The sequence below is a fragment of the Pelophylax lessonae genome (genome assembly GCF_965119305.1).
Source record: "Pelophylax lessonae genome assembly, chromosome: 4".
Taxonomy (NCBI): domain Eukaryota; kingdom Metazoa; phylum Chordata; class Amphibia; order Anura; family Ranidae; genus Pelophylax; species Pelophylax lessonae.
Window position 1 is genome coordinate 198762824 of NC_138771.1, and position 23717 is coordinate 198786540.

Here is a 23717-nt window from a genome sequence, read left to right on the forward strand (position 1 = left end):
CTTACGTCCTCCGACAGTCGCCGCCTCTCCATATTCGTCACAATGGGGACGTCCCAAAGCAGTGCATACATGAGGGGTGGGAAACGCAGCCGCACCTAAGGCAACGCCGGACCCACATCAGAGAAAGGAACCTTACCAAAGGAAGGAAACCAGCTGGGCAGCATGAAAAAACTTTGCTCAACAGGAGCAACAACCCAGGAAGAACAAATAACCCAGGGATAAAAACATCCCAAACAGCCAAGGGCCCAAAAACAAGGGACCCTAAGGTACTGCCGCACTAAGAACCTTGCGGCCAAAGGAAGCATCTGCCGATGCCTGAACATCCACTTTGTAGAACTTCGAGAAGGTGTGAACGGACGACCAAGTCGCCGCCTTACACACCTGGGCCACCGAGGCCCGATGATGACAGGCCCAAGACGCACTCAGCGATCTGGTAGAGTGCGCCTTTACAGGCATAGGGGGAACTTTTCCCTTCAAAGCATATGCCTGCTCAATAGTCTGTCTGATCCATTTGGCGATGGTAGAAGCCGACGCCGCCATGCCCTTCCGAGGCCCCTCTGGAAGGACAAAAAGAATCCGTCTTGCGAAAGGATTTTGTCGATGACAGGTAAACCCTGATCGCCCGAACAACATCCAAGGAGTGTAAATCCACCTCCTTCGGATGTTTAGGCTTCGCGCAAAGCGAAGGCAAGACAATGTCCTCATTGAGGTGAAATTCCGAGATCCTCTTCGGAAGAAAAGAAGGGTTATGTCGCAAGACCACCTTATCCAAGTGAATCACCAAATACGGAGACCTGCAGGACAAGGCTGCCAGCTCCGACACTCTGCGAGCTGAAGTGATCGCCACCAAAAAAGCGACCTTCTTGGACAACATGGACAACGAGATCTCCCTGATCTTTTCAAAAGGAGCATGTTGCAACACGGACAGAACAAGGTTCAAATCCCATGGAGGCAAAGGCTCCCTCCTAGGAGGGACCAAATGTCGCACCCCTTGAACAAAGGTGCTAACCAAAGAGTTAGACGCCACAGGGCGTTGAAAAAGAATGGCCAGCGCAGAAATCTGACCCTTAATCGTGGCCAACGCCAAACGCTGGTCCACACCCGTTTGAAGGAAAGACAACACCCTAGACACCGAGTATGAGCGAGGGGAAAACCCCCTGGACTCACACCAGGCAAAATAGGCCTTCCAAGTACGGTAGTAAACCTTCCCTGAAGAGGTCTTTCTAGCATTGATCAAAGTGTGAATGACCTCAGGGGAGAGACCCCTATCCCTCAGGACCTCGGTTTCAACAGCCAGGCCGTCAAAGCCAGCGACTGTAAAGCAGGATGGAATATCGGTCCTTGAGACAGAAGATCTTCTCGAAGAGGCAGACGCCATGGAGCGTCGACCTCCAGATTCACGAGGTCTGCGTACCAAGACCGGCGAGGCCAGTCTGGCGCCACCAGAATCACCGTGAGCGGTTCCGAGGACAACCTGCGAAGGAACCTGGATAGCAGCTGAATCGGTGGGAAAGCATACATCAGGCGATACTGATGCCACGGAGCCACTAACGCGTCGGACGCGTCTGCCCGAGAATCGCGCGTCCTTGCCACGAACCTTCCCACCTTGTTGTTCGGATGAGACGCGAACAGGTCCAATCCGGAAGACCCCACTTCGCGCACAACATCTGGAAGACATCCGGGTGGAGTGACCATTCCCCCTGGTCCAGGGTCTGGCGATAATCCGATAATCCGCCTGCCAGTTCTCCACCCCCGGAATGTGAACCGCTGTTATCGCCGGGACGTGCGTCTCGGCCCAAGACAGAATGTCAGCCACCTCCCGAGCCGCCCGGGCACTCCTGGTGCCCCCTTGGTGGTTGATGTAGGCCACCGCTGTGGCATTGTCGGTCTGCACCCGAACCGGACGGCCCTGAAGCCTGTCCGTCCAACGTCGAAGGCAGAGATTTATCGCCCGCAATTCCAGAATGTTGATCGGAAGGGAGGATTCCCCCTCCGACCAAGTACCCTGGACGGACAGAACGCCCAGAACACCACCCCAGCCCGACAGGCTGGCATCCGTGGTGATCACCGTCCACGAAAGAGGACGAAAAGACTTGCCTCCCGACACCGCCGGGGACTGTAGCCACCACAGAAGATCCCTTCTGGTGCGAGGACTCAACGAGATCTGAAGATCCAGAGATTGCGGTCGCCCGTCCCACCTGGACAGGATCTCCGCTTGGAGACCCCTCGTGTGAAACTGGGCGAAGGGAATCGCCTCGAAGGCCGAGACCATCAATCCCAGACACCTCATGCACGTACGGAGCGTCCCTGAGGGACCTGACTTCTTCCTGAAGTGTCCTGAGTTTGTCTTCCGGCAGGAAGACCTTCGCCTGAACAGAGTCCAGAATCATTCCCAGGTAGGGAAGACGAACCGACGGACACAGCGTCGATTTCGGAAAATTTATCGTCCAACCAAACTCCTGTAGAGTTTTCACCGTGACGGACAGGTCTTTCACCAGACCCTGACTGGTCGCAGACCGAACCAGAATGTCGTCCAGATACCCCAGGACCGAGATGCCCTGGGCTCTCAATAAGGCCAGAACCGGTGCAAGCACCTTGGTAAACACCCGTGGAGCCGAAGCGAGACCAAAAGGCAGCGCCACGAATTGGTAATGATCCTCCGCAATGGCGAATCGAAGGTACCTCTGGTGACCCTCGAAAATGGGAATGTAAAGGTACGCATCCTTCAAGTCGATGGAGGCCATGAATTCTCCCGGAACCAGAGCAGCCACCACCGAGCGCAGGGATTCCATGCGGAACTTGCGAACCCGCACAAAGCGGTTCAGAGCTTTTAAGTCCGGAATCGGACGTACCTTGCCCTCCTTTCTGGGCACAGTGAACAGATTTGAATAAAACCCCCGAAATCTGTCCCGATGAGGCACCGGAACCACCACTCCCTGAGCCCGCAGGTCCCGCACCGCCAGGTGCAGATCCCGCAAACGCTCTGGAGACAGTTGAAGATTTGAGGGAAAAAATCTGCTCGCCGGCCGAGAGAGAAACTTGATCTTGTAACCGGACCGAACGATCTCCTGAACCCACCTGTCCCGAACGCGGGCCAGCCAGGGTTTAAGAAAACCGAGCAAACGTCCCCCCACCCCAGAACTGGGTGAGGGCGCCCCTTCAGGCCGCATTGTTATGGGCAGCGGACCCGGACTGGCCGGACTGCTTACCTGTCCACGGCTTCTTTTGGGAGCCTTGACCTTTGAAGGGCTTGCCCTTATAGTGCGACCGAAAGGCACGAAAGGACCCCTGAGAGGGCCTAAACGAAGGATGCTTCTTACCTTGAGCAACCTTAGCCTTGTGAGACTGGGGCAAGAGCATGCTCTTACCCCCAGTGATCCCCTTTATCAGCGTATCCAAGGATTCGCCAAAAAGGCGAGATCCCGTATAAGGTAGATTAGCCAGAGTTTTGCGAGAAGATTGGTCCACAGACCAACATTTCAGCCAAATCAAGCGGCGTGTCAACACCGCCACGCTGTGCACACGTGCAGCCAAAGGGACCATATCTAGGTCCGCATCACACAAATACATGACACCCTGATGAATTTGATCTACCACAGCCAACGTTGTTGGCGGGGCAGAATCAGCCACCAGGACGCACCTGAGCACCTGCGTCCGATCCGCGACAGCCTGAGCTGCCATAAGGGAAGCAAAAATAGCTTCTAGCATGGAACCGGTAACCGAGTAAGTATGGCGGGCAAGAGACTCCAGCCTCCTGTCCGTGGGATCCCGGAACACCGGGGTATCCTCAGCCGGAATCGCAGTAGATTTATTCAAAACCGCCACCGCGTGATCCACCGGAGGCGGCACACACCAACGTTCATCAGTGGCGGGTGTGAAGGGATAACGCAGCTTGAACCTACTTGGCACAGCAAAAGGCTTCTTTATATTGCGCCATTGTTCACTAACAGCGCGCTGAAAATCCTCAGTGCAAGTTAAAACCTGCGATGATTTGCGTCTCCGCTGCGTCCCATAAGAGGCCAGGACGGCAGGAGGACATGGTTCATCCTGCAAATGCAGCGTTTGTTTGATAGAAGCAACCAATTCATTCATGATTGCAAGCTCTTCAGACGAGCCAGGGGGGGAATCATCAACCCCTTCCACCTCTGCCTCCCCCTCCGACCCTGCAAGGTCCAGGGACAAACGGGACCCCGATAAGGGGACCCCAGCCATAGCAGCCCCATCACCATCGCCCTCTGAATCAGAGGAAATTGAAACTCTGGGCCGTTTTGTGGATTGAGCAGCCACAAGCATCTGTACCTGAGCAGCCAGGTAAGCCACAATGGTAGCCAAATCGCCCCCCTTGGGGGGAGCAGCAGCAGCCCCTTGGCCTCCCATTAAAGTGGGAGGAAATTTGCTTTCCTGAGAATCCATGCCCCCAAAAGTTTGCAGGAAAAAAAGGGTAACTGCCCCTTTAAAATCGCGGCGAGCGCAGCCCACCGCACACACACAGCACACACCGACCCCCACAGGGAGAAGTACAAACTTTAGGCAATGAATACAGGAATAAAGAAGGTAAACCTGGAGAGATCACTTAGGCTGCTGCATCGATCGCTGTACTCAGGGAAAAGGAAGTGATGCAATAACGACCGCTCCTATAAAGCCTATGGAAGGCTACAAAAAAATGGCCGCCGGAGGATTGCAAAGGCAGAGATCATGCAGCGCTGACATGAGGCTGGAGCGATCGCCGCCAAAATGGCGGCGCTTGGCGCCAAAAACGCCGCTCCCTTTATACAGTAATGGCCATCACACGCCTGCAGTATAATAAAACAATGGCGGACCGCAGCAGCGGCCGCCGCATGTATGCACAAACATGTTCACATCATGCCCCACAGCATACAGCCTGTCACACAGAAAAAGCACACAGTCTGTAACACAGAACAGTGCAGGACAGCCCCCCTCCTTGTAGCCCACAGAAGGCAGCAAAACAGACAGGGAGCCCAATAGTGTGTACAGAAAAGCAGGGTTACACAGTCCCAGACTGACACCCACTAAACAGACAGGTCCCCACACAGATACACTTACCTTCTGAACGGCGTGGGGAGCCCGCACAAGCGATCAAGCCGCTGCACAGAGGACAGGGAGAGTCGCAGCCAGGACGCAGCAGAACTGCGGTGCGAAACCGCATGGCGTCCAGCGAGGTAGCCACCTCACCGCAGCATCCCTGCAGCGAACAGGGATGGGTCGTTCACACATGCCAGGAAAAAACCTGACTGAACGCTCGATGGCAGGCTGGGAAGCCACTGGCCCACAACCTGCGACCAGGGGGGCCAGCCCGAGACCCAGCCCGCATGATCCTCTTCATCAGAAGAACTAACTAAAGCTGAAGAAATAAACAGCTAAGTAAAGATAGAGAAAAAACACTCAAATAAAATCAAAAAGAAGATAAAGGCTGAGACAAAAAGCCCCAGCACAGAAACAGCCTGCTACTCCTGATAGCTAGACAATGAAACTGAGGTATGGATACAGGAAGCAGGAGGGTATTGACTGAGGGGACCACCCCCTGGGGGTGGGATATGCTAAAAGCTTTAATATTGACATATTCTGTTGCCTAGCTACTCCTACGGAGCAAAGGTCAATAACCCCATTGTGACGAATATGGAGAGGCGGCGACTGTCGGAGGACGTAAGAGAAATTTGGTTTAAAAAGGAAAAAATGCAAGGACCAGAGATCCCAGCAAGGAAATAGGTCCCTACTTCTGACTAGGCAGAAAAAAACTGAAGAGCTATAGCAGGAAATGGGAGTATACTCCCTGGGACTGCCCTATAGGTGTAGTCAAACTTTTTTTCCACCTAGTGTCCTACTCCTGTAGGGGGCAGCATAAACCCAAGGGTCAAGAAGATATGGAGCTGTGTCCGTCCATGAGCGAAAGAGAAAAAGTATTTTTAATACAGAAAATGTTGGCTTACTGAAAATGATGTCCGTGTACAGTATAGTATGCACTCAATACTTGGTTGGGGCTCCTTTTGCATTAATTGCTGCATAAATGCAGTGTGGCATGGAAGCGATCAGCCTGTGGCCCTGCTGAGGTGTTATGGAAGCCCTGGTTGCTTTGATAGAGGCCTTCAGCTCTTCTGCATTGTTGAGTCTGGTGTCTCATCTTCCTCTTGACAGATTCTCTATGGGGTTTAGGTCAAGCGCATTTACTGGCCATTCAAGCACAGTGATACCATGAACATTAAACCAGGTACTGGTACTTTTGGCAGTGTGGGCAGGTGCTACGCCATGCTGGAAAATTAAATCAGCATCTCCATAACACTGGTCAGAAGAGGGAAGAAAGAAGTGCTCCATAATTTCCTAGTAGAGGGCTGTGCTGACTTTGGACCTGATAAAACACAGTGGACCAACAGCAGCAGATGACATGGCTCCCCAAATCATCACTGACTGTGGAAATAACACACTGGACCTCATGTAAATTGGATTCTGTGCCTCTTCACTCTTCCTCTAGACTCTGGGACCTTGATTTCCAAATGAAATGCATAATTTACTTTCATGCAAAAAGAGGATTTTGGACCACTGAGCAACAGTCCAGTCCTTTTTCCCCTTAGCCCAGGTAAGACGCTTTTGACGTGGTCTCTAGTTCAGGAGTGGCTCGACACATGGAATGGGACAGTTGTAGCCCATGTCCTGGATACATCTGTGTGTGGTGGCTCTTGAAGCACTGATATCTGCCGTAGTCAACTCCTTGTGAATCTCCCCCACATTTTTGAATGGCCTTTGCTTCACAATCCTCTTAAGGCTGCGGTTATCCCTGTTGCTTGTGCACCTTTTTCTACCACACTTTTTCCTTCCCCTTAACTTACATTAATATGCTTTGATACATCACTCTGTGAACAGGCAGCTTCTTTAGCAATGAGCTTTTGTGACTTACCCTCCCTGTGGAGGGTATCGATATCTGTCTTCTGGACAAATGTCAAGTCAGCAGTCTTCCCTATGATTGTGTAATCTACTGAACCAGCCTGAGAAACCATTTCGTGGGGAGAAAAAATAGCAAATAAAGGAAAAACAATATAGCGTATACAATCGTGACACAAATCATATTGTAATTGAATGTTATTAAAAATTACCTTTCCTTTTCAATTTGCAGCTGTTGTAATTTTCTGAAAATGCAATGCAATGCAATATGGCTACCTGGAGCTGTTCTGTACTGACCACACCCCAGAAACATTTCCTGCTTGTGTGATCTGCTCACCAATTTTCACAGAAATCTGCCTAAGATACAAGTCAGATTTCTGGCATCCCCTGCAACAAAAATGTCATTTTTTGGTGAGATATTCCCAATAGGAACATGTCTAAAGGGATACAGGCCCAGCAGCTTCCCTTCAGAGCCCTGCAGCTGCCACAGCTGATAGATAATTATGAAACCACTCCCATTTGACCCACTCAGCACAGAGGAACAAACCATGATTTCTTCAGAATAACAAAAGGTAGGAAACCGCAACAAAGTTTGTTAAAATCCTTGTAATGTACATAGATCACCCAGACGGGAATGTTTTTGTTCTCAACAAAAGTGGAGTTACGCTTTAAAGGCTCAGGAAACCTTTACAGGTGTTTTGAGTTAATTAGCTGATTAGAGTATGACACCATGGGGTTTATTTACTGAAGCTAGAGAGTGCAAAATTAGTCACAATTCTGCATAGCAATCAATCATCTTCCAAGTTATTTTGCCAAAGCTTAATAAGCGGAGGTTAGAAGCTGATTGGTTTCTATGCAGAAATGTGATTCATTTTGCACTGGCTAGCTTTAGTAAATAAACCCCCACGAGTCTACAATATTGAACCTTTCCACAATATTCAAATTTTCGGAGATACCGCATTTTGGGTTTTTACTAGCTGTAAGCCATAATCATCAAAATAAAAGAAAGAAATGCTTGAAATATACTGTATTACTGTGTGTAATGAATCTATAGAATATATGAGTTTCACTTTTTAAATTGAACTACTGAAATAAATGAACTTTTTCATGATACTCAAATTTTTTAAACATACCTGTATATATGTATATATACCCCCCCCCCCATCACTCATAACATTATGATAACCTATCATGACCTGGTCTACACTAGATCTCTGAAGGTATGCTGTGGTATCTAGCACCAAGCCATCAGTGGAAAATCGTTTCGGTCCTATAAGTTGCATGGTGGGGCCTCCATGGATCAGACTTGTTTTTGCAGCACATACCACAGGTGCTCGATTGGATTGGGATATGGAGAATGTGGAGGCTAGCTCAACATCTCGCCTTCTTTTATTACTCTGTGGTCCAGTTCTGATGTTCATGTGGCCATTGTAGGTACTTTTGCCTGTTTATACAGGTCAGCATTGGCACCCTAACCCGTCTGTGGCTACACAGGCCCATACATAACAAACTATGATACATTGTGTGTGCTGACATGCCAGCCCTCGTTCCACACATCAATTAGCCATGGCCACTCACGACATGTCACCGGACCACTGGTTTTCCTTCCTTGGACAATTTCTAGTAGGTCCTGAACAGTGAAGACCAGAAACGTTCCACAAGAGCTGCAGTTTCAGAGATAATCTGACCCAGGCAGGGACTTCAGGGACAACATGTTCACATGTTCACTTATAATATATCCCAACTACTTTCAGATGCCATAGTTACCAGATAATAAATGATCATATTGCTATGGCTGATCAGGGAGGGGGGTCAGGGTGTGTGTATGTATATATATATATATATATATATATATATACACACACACACAGACACACAGTGAAAGTTCTGATATATTTGAATTACTGATTTGAAACTTTTTGCATCATCTGCAGCTTTAAAAGCCTGTATATATAAATGTCAAATAAATACATTTTATAAAAATTAAATATACATAAATTCTCTTTAGCTCAGAAAGTACAGAGCAAGGTACACTTGAAAGGTTGATGTATATGCCACTGAAATTGTATCACAATTAGGTTGAGTTTACTGTCTAAATTTTCCATTTTTCTATTTTTGCAAAAAAAATAAAAATATTACATTAGGAGTGCATTACCAGACTCATTTAAAAAATGAACTGCATGTGGAAGTTCATTTTCATCCAAATGCAACTGGTTTTCCTCTACGATTTCCAACATCCTTTTGCGGCTGACTACAGGGAATGCAGAGGGGGCATTCTTTCGTTCAATAAGAATTCTCTTCTCAAGTTCAAGGTAACTGTCTGGAATAAGCTGTCCCAGAACTGGCTGGTCTCTGATCTGTACAAAAATAGGTAATGGATTAAAATAAACTACTCTACTTGTAGAAATGATCATAGAAGTCTGATTCTTAAGTTTACATGTTTATTTTTAAACTAAATCCATGTACGAGTGCAGGGGTGTAAGCAGCATTAATAATACAAACATAAGGATTGAAATTTTACAAAATGCCGCAGTTAAACTAATACATAATAATATTCCCAAACATTTTCCCTTTTAACTATACTAAAATCAACATTTGTTGGTAAAATGTGGCACATCATTCCTTATCGCTAAATTTTTATTTGATAATCTGTATTAGAAGATTTTTGCTGCATGAAAGCAACCAAAATAGCTGCCCCATATAAATATCTTATGAAATTGTAAATTAAAGTTTTACAGAATGTAAAAGCTGTGCGCTGTAAAGATATAATGCACCAGATTTTAACTAAGAAATTGAAATTAATGTCTGGAATCACCCATTTGGTACCCCTTTCTTATGCCCCATAGAAGATGCTGAACTTTACAGATCTCTAAACACTTGTGAGTGAGGTATTCTCAACCATGCACAATCTGTGGGTCGTTAAACCAACTGGAATCCCACAACTGGGGGGTACTGCATTGTTAGAATGCATATTCATTCACCTGCAAACTGAAAGTACAGGGCTACATAGATGCTTGAAGTGACCGTGTCAGGAGGTTAAAAAAAAAATACAAAAGCAGTAACCCGAGAAGAAAGCAGTACATTTTTCTTGGCCTGTTTGCTAAAATTTCAATCTGTATCAGAGCTCCGGCACCAATTAAATTTTACGCCTCTGCCTGGTTGAAAACATGTCTCTAACCTGCTGATTAGTAGTGACAGCAGTACACTGTACTGATGAAAAACGATTGAAATTCAGAAATCACCATTGTTTGTATGGATGAAATCATAGACTAGGGCTCAGACAGGTCTTGGTGCTCAAGCATTCCATTCCTTCTCTTCAGTGTAATTCAAAAGAGTTGTATGCTGTGAGTGCCTTTGAAGTATCTTCTTTAGAGTTATATTGAACAGTAGATTCAATACAAAACACTATATTGAATAGTAGGGGTAGACCAGAGGAACCACAGTGGCAAGTGGGAGATGTGCTCATCCACACCCTTATGTGAGGAATAGGATTGATACAGAGGTCTGTTACATAGTGACGTTTCAACAAACAGGCGAGACAGTATAATGCCAATGTAATTTTGTTAACTTTCTAACAGGGTCAGTTTAGGATCCATATAAAAGAAGAAAATATATGCAATCAGAATTATTCAACAGATGTTTTCAAATGCAAGGACTTCTGACCAATTTACAATACATTTTAAAATACGACTGCAAATAAAATTATAAGCAAATGTTTTAAAGCTTAATTTAATTACACAGTTCATTGTCATACAGTGGGTATGGAAAGTATTCAGACCCCCTTAAATTTTTCACTCTTTGTTATATTGCAGCCATATGCTAAAATCATTTAGGTTCATTCTTCTTCCTCATGAATGTACACATAGCACCCCATACTGACAGAAAAACATAGAATTGTTGACATTGTTGCAGATTTATTAAAAAAGAAAAACTGAAATATCACAGGGTCCTAAGTATTCAGACCCTTTGCTCAGTATTTAGTAGAAGCCCCCTTTTGATCTAATACAGCCAGGAGTCTTTTTGGGAAAGATGCAACAAGTCTTTCACACCTGGATTTGGGGATCCTCTGCCATTCCTCCTTGCAGATCCTCTCCAGTTCTGTCAGGTTGGATGGTAAACGTTGGTGGACAGCCATTTTTAGGTCTCTCCAGAGATGCTCAATTGGGTTTAAGTCAGGGCTCTGGCTGGGCCATTCAAGAACAGTCACGGAGTTGTTGTGAAGCCACTCCTTTGTTATTTTAGCTGTGTGCTTAGGGTCATTGTCTTGTTGGAAGGTAAACCTTCGGCCCAGTCTGAGGTCCAGAGCACTCTGGAGAAGGTTTTTGTCCAGGATATCCCTGTACTTGGCCGCATTCATCTTTCCCTCGATTGCAACCAGTCGTCCTGTCCCTGCAGCTGAAAAACACCCCACAGCATAATGCTGCCACCACCATGCTTCACTGTTGGGACTGTATTGGACAGGTGATGAGCAGTGCCTGGTTTTCTCCACACATACCGCTTAGAATTAAGGCCAAAACTTTCTATTTTGGTCTCATCAGACCAGAGAATCTTATTTCTCACCATCTTGGAGTCCTTCGGGTGTTTTTTTTTAGCAAACTCCATGCGGGCTTTCATGTGTCTTACACTGAGGAGAGGCTTCCGTCGGGCCACTCTGCCATAAAGCCCCGACTGGTGGAGGGCTGCAGTGATGGTTGACTTTCTTCAACTTTCTCCCATCTCCTGACTGCATCTCGGGAGCTCAGCCACAGTGATCTTTGGGTTCTTCTTTACCTCTCTCACCAAGGCTCTTCTCCCCCGATAGCTCAGTTTGGCCTGAAGGCCAGCTCTAGGAAGGGTTCTGGTCGTCCCAAATGTCTTCCATTTGAGGATTATGGAGGCCACTGTGCTCTTAGGAACCTTAAGTGCAGCAGAAATCTTTTTGTAACCTTGGCCAGATCTGTGCCTTGCCACAATTCTGTCTCTGAGCTCTTCAGGCAGTTCCTTTGACCTCATGATTCTCATTTGCTCTGACATGCATTGTGATCTGGAAGGTCTTATATAGACAGGTGTGTGACTTTCCTAATCAAGTCCAATCAGTATAATTAAACACAGCTGGACTCAAATGAAGGTGTAGAACCATCTCAAGGATGATCAGAAGAAATGGAAAGCACCTGAGTTAAATATATGAGTGTCGCAGCAAAGGGTCTGAATACTTAGGACCATGTGATATTTCAGTTTTTCTTTTTTAATAAATCTGCAACAATGTCAACAATTCTGTGTTTTTCTGTCAGTATGGGGTGCTATGTGTACATTCATGAGGAAGAAGAATGAACTTAAATGATTTTAGCAAATGGCTGCAATATAACAAAGAGTGAAAAATTTAAGGGGGTCTGAATACTTTCCGTACCCACTGTATATAGGAGCAGTTTTACCTGCCAACAATCTTGCATTTTTGTCAGTGTATTCCTGAAATTTACACAGCCCTACCAAATTTTGGGGTCAGTCTGGTGACTTGACTTTTCTATGTTGCAGTTAAGTAGTAATTCAATCCAAAAATGACAGTGCTCCTTTATCCCTATACACACTCCCTTGTCTTCAATCCCACCGTCCTTATCTTGCATTTCCACAGGAATCAAAATCAATTCTTCTTCCTTCAAGTCCCAGCTCACATGCATCCAAGCCTCACTCTGAGACCCACTGCTTCTGCCATCCTGTGCCGATTGAGCCTTGTGTCAGTCCTCCAGCATTTCTTCCATCAGCCTTGTATAGACCAAACTCTCCAGTGGTTGCATATCCTCTAAACCTCCTCGCACCACTCTGTAGCTCCATGAATATTTGGTAGTTGTTCTGTTGCTTGCAGTTACACTGACATGTCAAGCAGAAAAACTGGAGGGCTGACAGTAAAGATTGATCAGCAGGGTAGCAGAAGCACGTCTCATGTCGAGTGAGGATTGAAACATATTTGACTTGGGACTGCAGGTGATGCACTTACACTAGATGTGGTTCCTGTTATCTATTTGGCAGAATTGGGGATATACCACAACTAAACTGTTTTTGGCTGCAGCCACCGGGATTGTGTGTAAACCTGACAGGAAGACTCCTGCCTGTCAGGTGGATGCATTCGGGTGGTTTCGCTGCTGTTTGATCATCACATGGGGACTTTTTGTCCCCTATGTGTCTAAAAAAAAAAAGAAATGTATGTGTATATATATGTATATATATATATTTATTAAGTTACACCCAAGCACTTAACCCCCCCCCCCCAAAAAAAAATGTTGAAGCCCTCTATCACCACTTTTATGCACGTATGAACATAAAGGCATGTGTCTGGGGCACCTACGTGTGAAAATGTTGATTGAGATACACGTTGCATATTGCTATGCATGCCAGAGTGAGAGCAACAAGTTCAGCACAATGCTCAACTGATGACCTATAGGGGGCTTTTGAGGAGTCGCCAATAGAAAATATACAGTACTGAAGTTTGTCGCCATTTCACGGGCGTACAGAAATTTAAGGTTTGACATGTTGGGTATCTACAGTAAAACCTTGGTTTGAGAGTAACTTGGTTTAAGAGCGCTTTGCAAGACAAGCAAAATTTTCAAATAAATTTTGACTTGATATACAAGCGATGTCTTGATATACAAGTAGCCTCAAGTCACAGCTAAGTATAAAAGAGAAGAGAGGCGCCTCTAAGTGTAGTAATATGGTTAAATTTAATGAAGGTACAACATTTAGCAACTCACATGGTTGATGTTTGGAACAGGCACATCTAAGGATGCAGGCATCCAGGGTAAAGCTGTCCACATAGACCATCCTCCGCACCGACATCTACGTCACCCCTTCCATGCTGCCCCTCGCTTTTAGATCACTTTACTGCAGGGTGGTCTTCCCGGTCAGGATTACAGACTGGCAGCTGGCGGTGCAGAAGATAGTCTATGTGGACAGCTTTACCCCGGATGCCTGCATACTTAGATGTGCCTGTTTTATTCATCAACCATGTGAGTTGCTAAATGTTGTTCCTTCATTAAATGGAACCATATTGCTACACTTAGAGGCGCCTCTCTTCTCTTTGATACTCTGTAGCTCCTGCTGGCTTTTGCTTCTAATCCTCTTATGGAAGTGGCTATTTGTGGATGGACATTTTATGCAACCTTATCGCAATGCTATAATCTTTTTATATGGAATATAAACTGAAGGACTTATGAATAAATGATTGTGGAACGAATCATCTGAGTTTCCATTAATTCTTATGGGGAAATTTGCTTTGATATATGAGTGCTTTGGATTACAAGCATGGTTCCAGAACGAATTATGCTCGCGAACCAAGGTTTTACTGTATTTACAAGCTTGTCCTTTATATTTTTCCAAACATTTGGGTAGTTTATTGCTTTTTTTTTTTTGCCCTAAACCTCACTTTAGTGTGTTTTTTACTGAAATGCTGTTTTCCCTAGACCTTTACGATAATATCAAGTGATATAAAAAAATTAGAACTGCCACTATGTTATTTACTAGGGTGTCTGTTTTCAGAAAATATACGTTTGGGGTTTTTACATAATCTTCAGGCCTAAAATAATTTTTTAAAACGTGTGCAAAAACGGCTCTGGCAGCAAAAAGGTTAATATGCTATGAGTAGGCCTGGATTTGCAGGAAGAAGACTCTTGATTCTAATTCCAATGTGAATACATGAATACATTCCTGGGATTGGAATCTGACTCTTTAGGTGTGTATAAGATTCAAGGAGAGTGGTCATTCTTGTGTTGAATAATGTTAAACTTCTATCCAGATGTTGATGTGAATATACTGGCAGCTGCAAACAGAACCTAGCGATTTTTCCATCTTTTACTGTTATACAGTTAAAGCAGTATTGAACCTTAATTTAATATTTTAATTTAAAAAAATCCTATATTTACCTGATCTGTGCAATGCTTTTGCACAGAGCAGCCCTGAGCCTCTTCTTCCGGAGTCCTCCGCCAGTGCTCCAGGCCCTTCCTCTTCGGCGGTTGCCCCCATAGTTTCCATGGGGGCACCCGTGTGTACTTGCTCCTGAGCCCCACTGCTGCGTTGACACAGACAGGTGCTCCACCCCCATGTCACAGCATTTGATTGACAGCAGCGGGAACCAAAGGCTCCCGCTACTATCAATCTGCCTAATGAGGAACAAGACCGCGGCGAGCGCCGCTGCATTCTTGCACATCACTGGATCAGTTTGGGCTCAGGTGAGTGGAGTGTAGGAGAGAAGCTGCAGCACAGGCTGTTCACCTTAATGCATAGAATGCATTAAGGTAAAAACAATAAGGCTTTCAAAGCACTTTAAGCAATAATGCTAGGTCAACTCCCTGGCCCAAGCCTGTGACGGAACACTGTATGAGTTGCAGCAGCTTACACCTCTGTTCACACTGCTCTCTCCACATTTAGAAGTTCCTGATCAACACCTTTTCTTGCATGAAACCTAAGTGGTTCTTTGTGTTGCCCCTGCCACTGCCAGTCCGAAAGCTGGATTTACAGTCGAATTACAAGGGGCTGACAGCCAAGTCAGATTCAAATACTCTCACTAGCTGTATTTAATAATACATGACTGCTTTTTAATGAACACATAACTGCATTAGTTGGTGTTTTATATCTGCCTAGAGTTTAACTTTAATAATGAAATTCTGAAGATATTACTTTGAAGTTCAAACATTCTTTGATGATGGACTTCCTAAGCTTCACCAAAGCATCAGAATCTTCAGTAGCATTCACAAAGTGATAATCTTGCACAGAGGGAAGCTCCCGTTGGTTACATAGTTCCACTTTTATTTTGTTTATGCAGGCTTTTCGCTGTTTCTCATCTGAAACATCTAGGTGTGTTCCCACAAGAATAACAGGAGAAGATGAAGCACGAGCCTGAAAGGAGTTACAAAAAAAAGTTTATAAACATGACAAAAACTCACACATAACTAAACAATATAGAACATTACTGAAATATAAACAGCTGAATATGCAGCAAAGTATATGTAAACACTAACAAAGATGTGTGTCTGGTAAAACAATACCTAAAATGTCATCACTGTAGAACTGAGCATGCAGAACCAAAAAAAAAAGATGTAAACCCTAAAAATGAAATTCTCCCATTTGTTTTCTTTTGGTCAATTAAGCATACAGTTAAAAGTGGTTTGTTACATTTGTTTGATATGTGTAAAAAAAAAAATGAAAAAACTTTAACCAATTTAAGTCACTTCACCCCTTCAAGTTCAAGCATTTTTCAGTGCTGTCACACTTTGAATGACAATTACTCAGCCATGTGACACTGTACCATAATGAATTTCATATAATTCTAGGACAGATAAAGCTTTCTTTTGGTGGTATTTGATCAACATTTTTTTTTTTTAATTTGCTATATAAACGAAAACAATACCAAAAATTTGAAAATTAATTCCTTAGTGCCGGTTCACACTAGTACGACTTGTCAGGCGACTTGGTCAGCCTGACAAGTCGTGCACCGTTGCGGTCCATTGTGTGGTACAGAAACGGTTGTAATAGGAGCGACACAAGTCGCTCCGACTTCGAAAAAGGGTCCTGTACTACTTCGGGGCGACCTGGAGCGACTTGCATAGACATTTTATGAAGTCCGTGCAAGTCGCGGTGCACGCGACTTCACAGGTCGCCCCCGAAGTCGTGCCGCTTCAGTGTGAACCGGCACTTAGGTTTGTTACAAAACTTTGCAAATAAATAATCTTTCTTTAAAAATGTAGGCCAAATTGTATTATGCTACATTTCTGTGGTAAAAATAATCCAAATCCATTTATAATATTTAATCTGAGTCAAAGGTATAGAATATATAGCTTATGGTATACACCAGGGGTATTGAATTGAGGTTCGGTCGCTAAAATTTTCTTTGGGCCGTGGTCCGAATCTCAAGTCTGTGCTGACTCAGAAAGATTGTAGTCACTCTATGTCTATCAAAAAATGGGATTTTTGTTTTACCGTAAAATCCTTTTCTATGAAGTTCATTGACGGACGTAGTCTTCTTGTTCTCAATAGCAGTAGGGCTATGCTGCCCCCTACAGGAGTAGGACACTTGGCAGAAAAAAGTTTTGGCTACGCCTATGGGCAGTACCAGGGGGTATACTCCCTCTCTCCCTGCTATAGGATGTCAGTTGTGTATAAAAGCAATGTCAGAGAAAACAATACCAACCCAACTCAATAATAGAGGGACAGGTACTGCGTTCTTCAATGAACTTCAGAGAAAAGGATTTTATGGCAAGACAAAAATCCAATTTTCTCTATCGTTCATTGACGAACGCAGTCTTCTTGTTCTCAATAGCATTAGGGACGTCCCAAAGCAGTGCCATAAAAACATGAGGGGTGGGAACAGCAGAAAATAAGTCCCCAAGGCTGAGCCACAACCAACAAGGCAACATAGGACCCATCAAAACAACAAGATGAGATCCACCTGAAAAACATTAAAACACCTTCAAGGGAGACTAAAAACACCCTTAAACGGCGGCCTGCAAACCTTTGCGGCCAAAAGTAGCATATGCAGATGCCAGCACATCCACCTTATAAAACTTTGTGAAAGTATGAACAGACAAACAGGTAGCCACCTTGCAAACCTGAACCACAGATGCCTGATGGCGAAAAGCCCAGGAAGCACTAAGCACCGAAGTAGAATGCCCCTTAACAGGGAAAGGAGGAACCTGACCCATAATTGAATAAGCCTGAACAACCGTCTGTCTGATCCATCTGGAAATAGTAACAGCAGATGCAGGCAGCCCTTTCTTTGGTCCATCTGTGAGATCCAAAAGCGAATCGGACTTTCAAAAAGACTCATAGTAGCCAAGTACACCCTGATTGCCCGAACCACACCTAAAGTATACAATGCAAATTCCTTAGGATGTTTAGGCTTAGGACACAAGGAGGGTAACACAATGTCCTCATTTAACCGCTTCCGGACCGCAGATATACTGCGGATGGCAGCCCCTCCTGCGCGAACAGACGTAGGGCAACATCGGTCGCGTGCCTGCAGCTAGGGGGCGAGCACTTGCCGCCACGCTAGTTCCCTAGCTGCTGGAAACCACCTTCAGCAGCGGGGACACCGATGCACGGGGCAGGTGGCTCTGATTGCCGCCTGCCACCCACGATCGTTCCCCGCTGAGAGAGAACGGTCAGCTGTTGTAAACACAACTGACCGTTGTTCTCTCTGGAATGATCACAGAGTGCCTGTGATCCTTCTATATAGGATCACAGGTCTCTGTGCTCATTTCACAAGCCCCATACAGTCAGAATCACTCCCCTAGGCTCCCATTTATCCTCTTGATCACCTACAGTGTTAACCCCTTCCCTGCCAGTGTCATTATTACAGTATCAGTGCATATTTTAAGCACTGATTACTGTAGAAATGTCACTGCCCCCCCCCCCCCCCCAAAAAAAAAAGTGTCAAAAATGTCAGTTAGGAGTCCGATCTGTCTGCCGCAATCCCGCTAAAAATCGCAGATTGCCGCCATTACTAGTAAAAAATAAAAAAATAAAAATGACATAAATGTTTCCCGTAGTTAGTAGACGTGATAACTTTTGCGCAAACCAATCTACATACGCTTATTGCAATTTTTTTTACAAAAAATATGTAGCAGAAAACAAATTGGCCTAAAATGTTACATTTTTTAGATTTTTTACTTTTTTTTTTTGGAATGTTATATAGCAGAAAGTGAAAAATATATATATTTTTTTTCCAGAATTGTCGCTCTTTTTGTGTTTATATCGCAAAAAATAAAAATCGCAGAGGTGATCAAATAACACCAAATGGAAGCTCTATTTGTGGTAAAAAAGGACATCAATTTTATTTGGGTACAGTGTCGCATGACTGCGTAATTTTCCATTAAAGCAAGGCAGTGCAGAATCGCAAAAAAAATGCTCTGGTTATTAAGGGGGCAAATCCTTCCGGTCCAGAAGTGGTTAAATGGAAACTGGAAACCCCCTTCGGAAGGAAGGACGGATCCGGACCACTTTATCTCTGTGAACCACCAGATAGGGACATCCCAAAGCAGTGTCAACATGAGGGGTGGGAAAATGAAGCAATAAACCTGTTTCCCAAAAGGGCTAAACGTAGCCAACCAGATAAATCAGGAGCTCTACCAGGAACAACTGGAGCTCACCTTTTAAAGAAACATACACCCTCAAGAGGGAGGAGCCTCTGCAACAGCAGCCTTCAAAATTTTCCCAAAAGCAGCATCTGCAGATGAGAGTAAATCCACCTTGTAAAACTTTGTGAATGTGTGCACAGACCACCAGGTGGCTGCCTTGCAAACCTGGACCACTGACACCTGATGACGGAAGGCCCAGGAGGCACTAAGCCCCCTCGTAGAATGCACCTTGACAGGAAAAGGAGGCACCTGACCTTTGATGGAATACGCCTGCACCACCGTCTGCCTAATTCATCTGGAAATGGTCGCAGCAGATGCAGCCTGCCCTTTACGAGACCCATTCGTAAGGACAAACAAGGAATCAGATTTCGGAACCGACTCAGTCGCCACTAGGTACACCCTGATTGCCGAGCCACATCCAAATGTAAGGCAATCTCTTTAGGATGCTTAGGCCACAAGGAAGGAAATATAAATAGAAGAAAAATTTCCGCGCTAGATGTGACAGAAAACCAAATGATTAAGAACAATAGTGAGCAGCTGGCACAAAATCAACTAACAGTGATTCAAAAAATACAATAAAAACCAAAAAGTGCAGCGCTGAAATCAGTATACAATTATATAGCTGAAAAGCTCATATAAAGAAAACAAAAAAGGAGAGGGGATAATGTCCAAATGAATAGTCCCAATATTAAGTGCAGAGATGTGAATCCACGTGCAAAATAACTTTCTTCCAGTGACACCAGGGAAAAGTGTAGGAAGGGGACACCCTTGTGCTCAGGTATAACAAGCAGCTTACCGAAATTCCGTGGCTGCTCAATTTAATGAGACAGCCTCTCCCAGCTAGTAGTAAACCAGTAGGTCAACCGATATCAAGCTCAGGTGCTTCGAAAGACTCCAAAAGCCGAAAGCCGTTTCCGGTGTGTTGTTAAACCGATCACATTAATATGTGGCACACTTGGAACTTCTCATATACTCCATTGAACGTAAAGCCATATGTAGAAAGAAACAGAGGCCCATAGCGTAATCCCGTAAACCAATAGGTAAATTTATTAAAAAAACTACTTACAATTTAAAAGACAAAAACAGGCATGTAGTATGTGCCGGTCATGGATCTAACCGCGGCGTCCCGCAAGTCTCCAGATCAGCATATGGATAAACGGCCGGCTTCGTTGGGGGGCGTGTGGACGTTTATGTCTGGGATCGCCAACGTTTCGTCATAAGAAAGACTTCTTCTGGGCGTGACCCCAGACGCAACACACACGCCTATGTACCCCCACACCTATGTCACATGACGGTCACCTCTGCCAATGGGTGTTCAATCCCAGGGGGGCGGGAGTAATATGTTAATAACTCGATTCCAATAGGTTAAAAGACCAAAGGAAACCGTCTGGAGATAGGTGGTACAAAACGCTAATAGGAAGTGATGATCCGTCTTCCTTAATGCCCATTCGTTCAAAAGGCAAAGGGGCAGGGAGACGGTCGTCACGTGATGCACATCACATGATGAACAGGAAGTGATGATCAGTATCCTCCGATGACTCATCGTCATCCGGGCGGAAGTGACACGCTCACGCCCATAGCTGACAGGGTAAGAGGGCGGAGGCGGAGGTGCGGTCGTCACTCCAGACACATCCCTTGTAACAGGAAATGATGATCCTCACTGTTCAAGAGTGGTGTCAGCAGAGTATGTCAAACCCTTGTAACAGGAAGTGACGATCCTCGCTGTTCAAGAATGGTGTCAGCAGAGTATGTCAAACCCTTGAAACAGGAAGTGATGATCCTCACTATTCAAGAGTGGTGTCAGCAGAGTATGTCAAACCCTTGAAACAGGAAGTGATGATCCTCACTATTCAAGAGTGGTGTCAGCAGAGTATGTCAAACCCTTGAAACAGGAAGTGACGATCCTCACTGTTCAAGAATGGTGTCAGCAGAGTGTGTCAAACCCTTGTAACAGGAAGTGATGATCCTCACTGTTCAAGAATGGTGTCAGCAGAGTATGTCAAACCCTTGAAACAGGAAGTGAAGATCCTCACTGTTCAAAAATGGTGTCAGCAGAGTTTGTCAAACAACACCGTCGGTATTCAGGCGCCCCTGTGTACAGAGTGCAACCTCCAACAACATAATATGGTTAAAACCAAAATACATATATACCAAGGTCTATAACGGAATTAAAAATTATTAAGGATGTGGTGGAATGCTAGATAATCATTGAAACAGGCAAAGGAGTTGATGTCCAATTCCTTCTATGTAATGAAAAATTTCTTTTACATATTTAATAATTGGCCATTGTGATATCTTGATTTATACAGGCTGGTTCTAAATTGTGAGGCTATGTGTGATACACATTCCATTTATTAATATTTTGCATTTTTCACATATTTTTCATTTTATACATATTTATCACTATTTTTATTCACTCACAAAAAAAAAAAAAAAAAAAAAAATTTTATGGAAATTTTGGATATAGGGAGAGTAAGTAAGGGTTAATTATTTCACAAAATAATATGTGTTCATTCACATGTTAATTTATATTATTCGATTAAATATCACTTATTTTAACCCACTCCCATTTTCACTGTTTTCACCAACAGTGTTTTTTCACATAATTAATTTTTATCCTTTTTGATTTTTATCTCCTTCAGTGGTGTCACACTTATTTGGCCACTAGATGGCGTTTTATATCAATGGAATGAAGTATCACAATGGCCAATTATTAAATATGTAAAAGAAATTTTTCATTACATAGAAGGAATTGGACATCAACTCCTTTGCCTGTTTCAATGATTATCTAGCATTCCACCACATCCTTAATAATTTTTAATTCCGTTATAGACCTTGGTATATATGTATTTTGGTTTTAACCATATTATGTTGTTGTAGGTTGCACTCTGTACACAGGGGCGCCTGAATACCGACGGTGTTGTTTGACAAACTCTGCTGACACCATTTTTGAACAGTGAGGATCTTCACTTCCTGTTTCAAGGGTTTGACATACTCTGCTGACACCATTCTTGAACAGTGAGGATCATCACTTCCTGTTACAAGGGTTTGACACACTCTGCTGACACCATTCTTGAACAGTGAGGATCGTCACTTCCTGTTTCAAGGGTTTGACATACTCTGCTGACACCACTCTTGAATAGTGAGGATCATCACTTCCTGTTTCAAGGGTTTGACATACTCTGCTGACACCACTCTTGAATAGTGAGGATCATCACTTCCTGTTTCAAGGGTTTGACATACTCTGCTGACACCATTCTTGAACAGCGAGGATCGTCACTTCCTGTTACAAGGGTTTGACATACTCTGCTGACACCACTCTTGAACAGTGAGGATCATCATTTCCTGTTACAAGGGATGTGTCTGGAGTGACGACCGCACCTCCGCCCTCTTACCCTGTCAGCTATGGGCGTGAGCGTGTCACTTCCGCCCGGATGACGATGAGTCATCGGAGGATACTGATCATCACTTCCTGTTCATCATGTGATGTGCATCACGTGACGACCGTCTCCCTGCCCCTTTGCCTTTTGAACGAATGGGCATTAAGGAAGACGGATCATCACTTCCTATTAGCGTTTTGTACCACCTATCTCCAGACGGTTTCCTTTGGTCTTTTAACCTATTGGAATCGAGTTATTAACATATTACTCCCGCCCCCCTGGGATTGAACACCCATTGGCAGAGGTGACCGTCATGTGACATAGGTGTGGGGGTACATAGGCGTGTGTGTTGCGTCTGGGGTCACGCCCAGAAGAAGTCTTTCTTATGACGAAACGTTGGCGATCCCAGACATAAACGTCCACACGCCCCCCAACGAAGCCGGCCGTTTATCCATATGCTGATCTGGAGACTTGCGGGACGCCGCGGTTAGATCCATGACCGGCACATACTACATGCCTGTTTTTGTCTTTTAAATTGTAAGTAGTTTTTTTAATAAATTTACCTATTGGTTTACGGGATTACGCTATGGGCCTCTGTTTCTTTCTACATATGGCTTTACGTTCAATGGAGTATATGAGAAGTTCCAAGTGTGCCACATATTAATGTGATCGGTTTAACAACACACCGGAAACGGCTTTCGGCTTTTGGAGTCTTTCGAAGCACCTGAGCTTGATATCGGTTGACCTACTGGTTTACTACTAGCTGGGAGAGGCTGTCTCATTAAATTGAGCAGCCACGGAATTTCGGTAAGCTGCTTGTTATACCTGAGCACAAGGGTGTCCCCTTCCTACACTTTTCCCTGGTGTCACTGGAAGAAAGTTATTTTGCACGTGGATTCACATCTCTGCACTTAATATTGGGACTATTCATTTGGACATTATCCCCTCTCCTTTTTTGTTTTCTTTATATGAGCTTTTCAGCTATATAATTGTATACTGATTTCAGCGCTGCACTTTTTGGTTTTTATTGTATTTTTTGAATCACAAGGAAGGAAACACATCTTCATTTAAGTGAAAACCTGGGATGACCTTAGGAAGGAAGGACTGGCAGGGACAAAGCACCACTTTGTCCTAGTGAACCACCAGGTAAGGTGACCGACAGGACAACTCAGCCAACTCGAACACCCTGTGTGCAGAAGTAATAGTCACCAAAAAGGCTACCTTCTGTGATAAAGTAAGCAGAGAAAGTTCACAAATATTTTCAAAAGGCGGTTTTGAAGAACCGGCAATACCAAATTGAGTTCCCACAGAGGCACCAGGGACCTTAACGGAGGAGCCATGTGGC

General features: G+C 44.6%; 1 protein-coding gene across 4 annotated transcripts in view; it reads right to left on the reverse strand.

Annotated features, from left to right (window-relative positions):
• Positions 1-23717, reverse strand: part of LRRK2 (leucine rich repeat kinase 2) — an 816940-nt gene that overhangs the window by 210861 nt on the left and 582362 nt on the right. For all 4 annotated transcript variants that reach the window (XM_082254234.1, XM_082254231.1, XM_082254232.1 and 1 more), the window contains 2 exons: positions 15538-15756; positions 9050-9251 (listed from right to left, as the gene is read on the reverse strand). In XM_082254234.1, coding sequence (XP_082110360.1) covers positions 9050-9251; positions 15538-15756 — 421 coding nt within the window. The remainder of the gene's footprint in view (positions 1-9049; positions 9252-15537; positions 15757-23717) is intronic.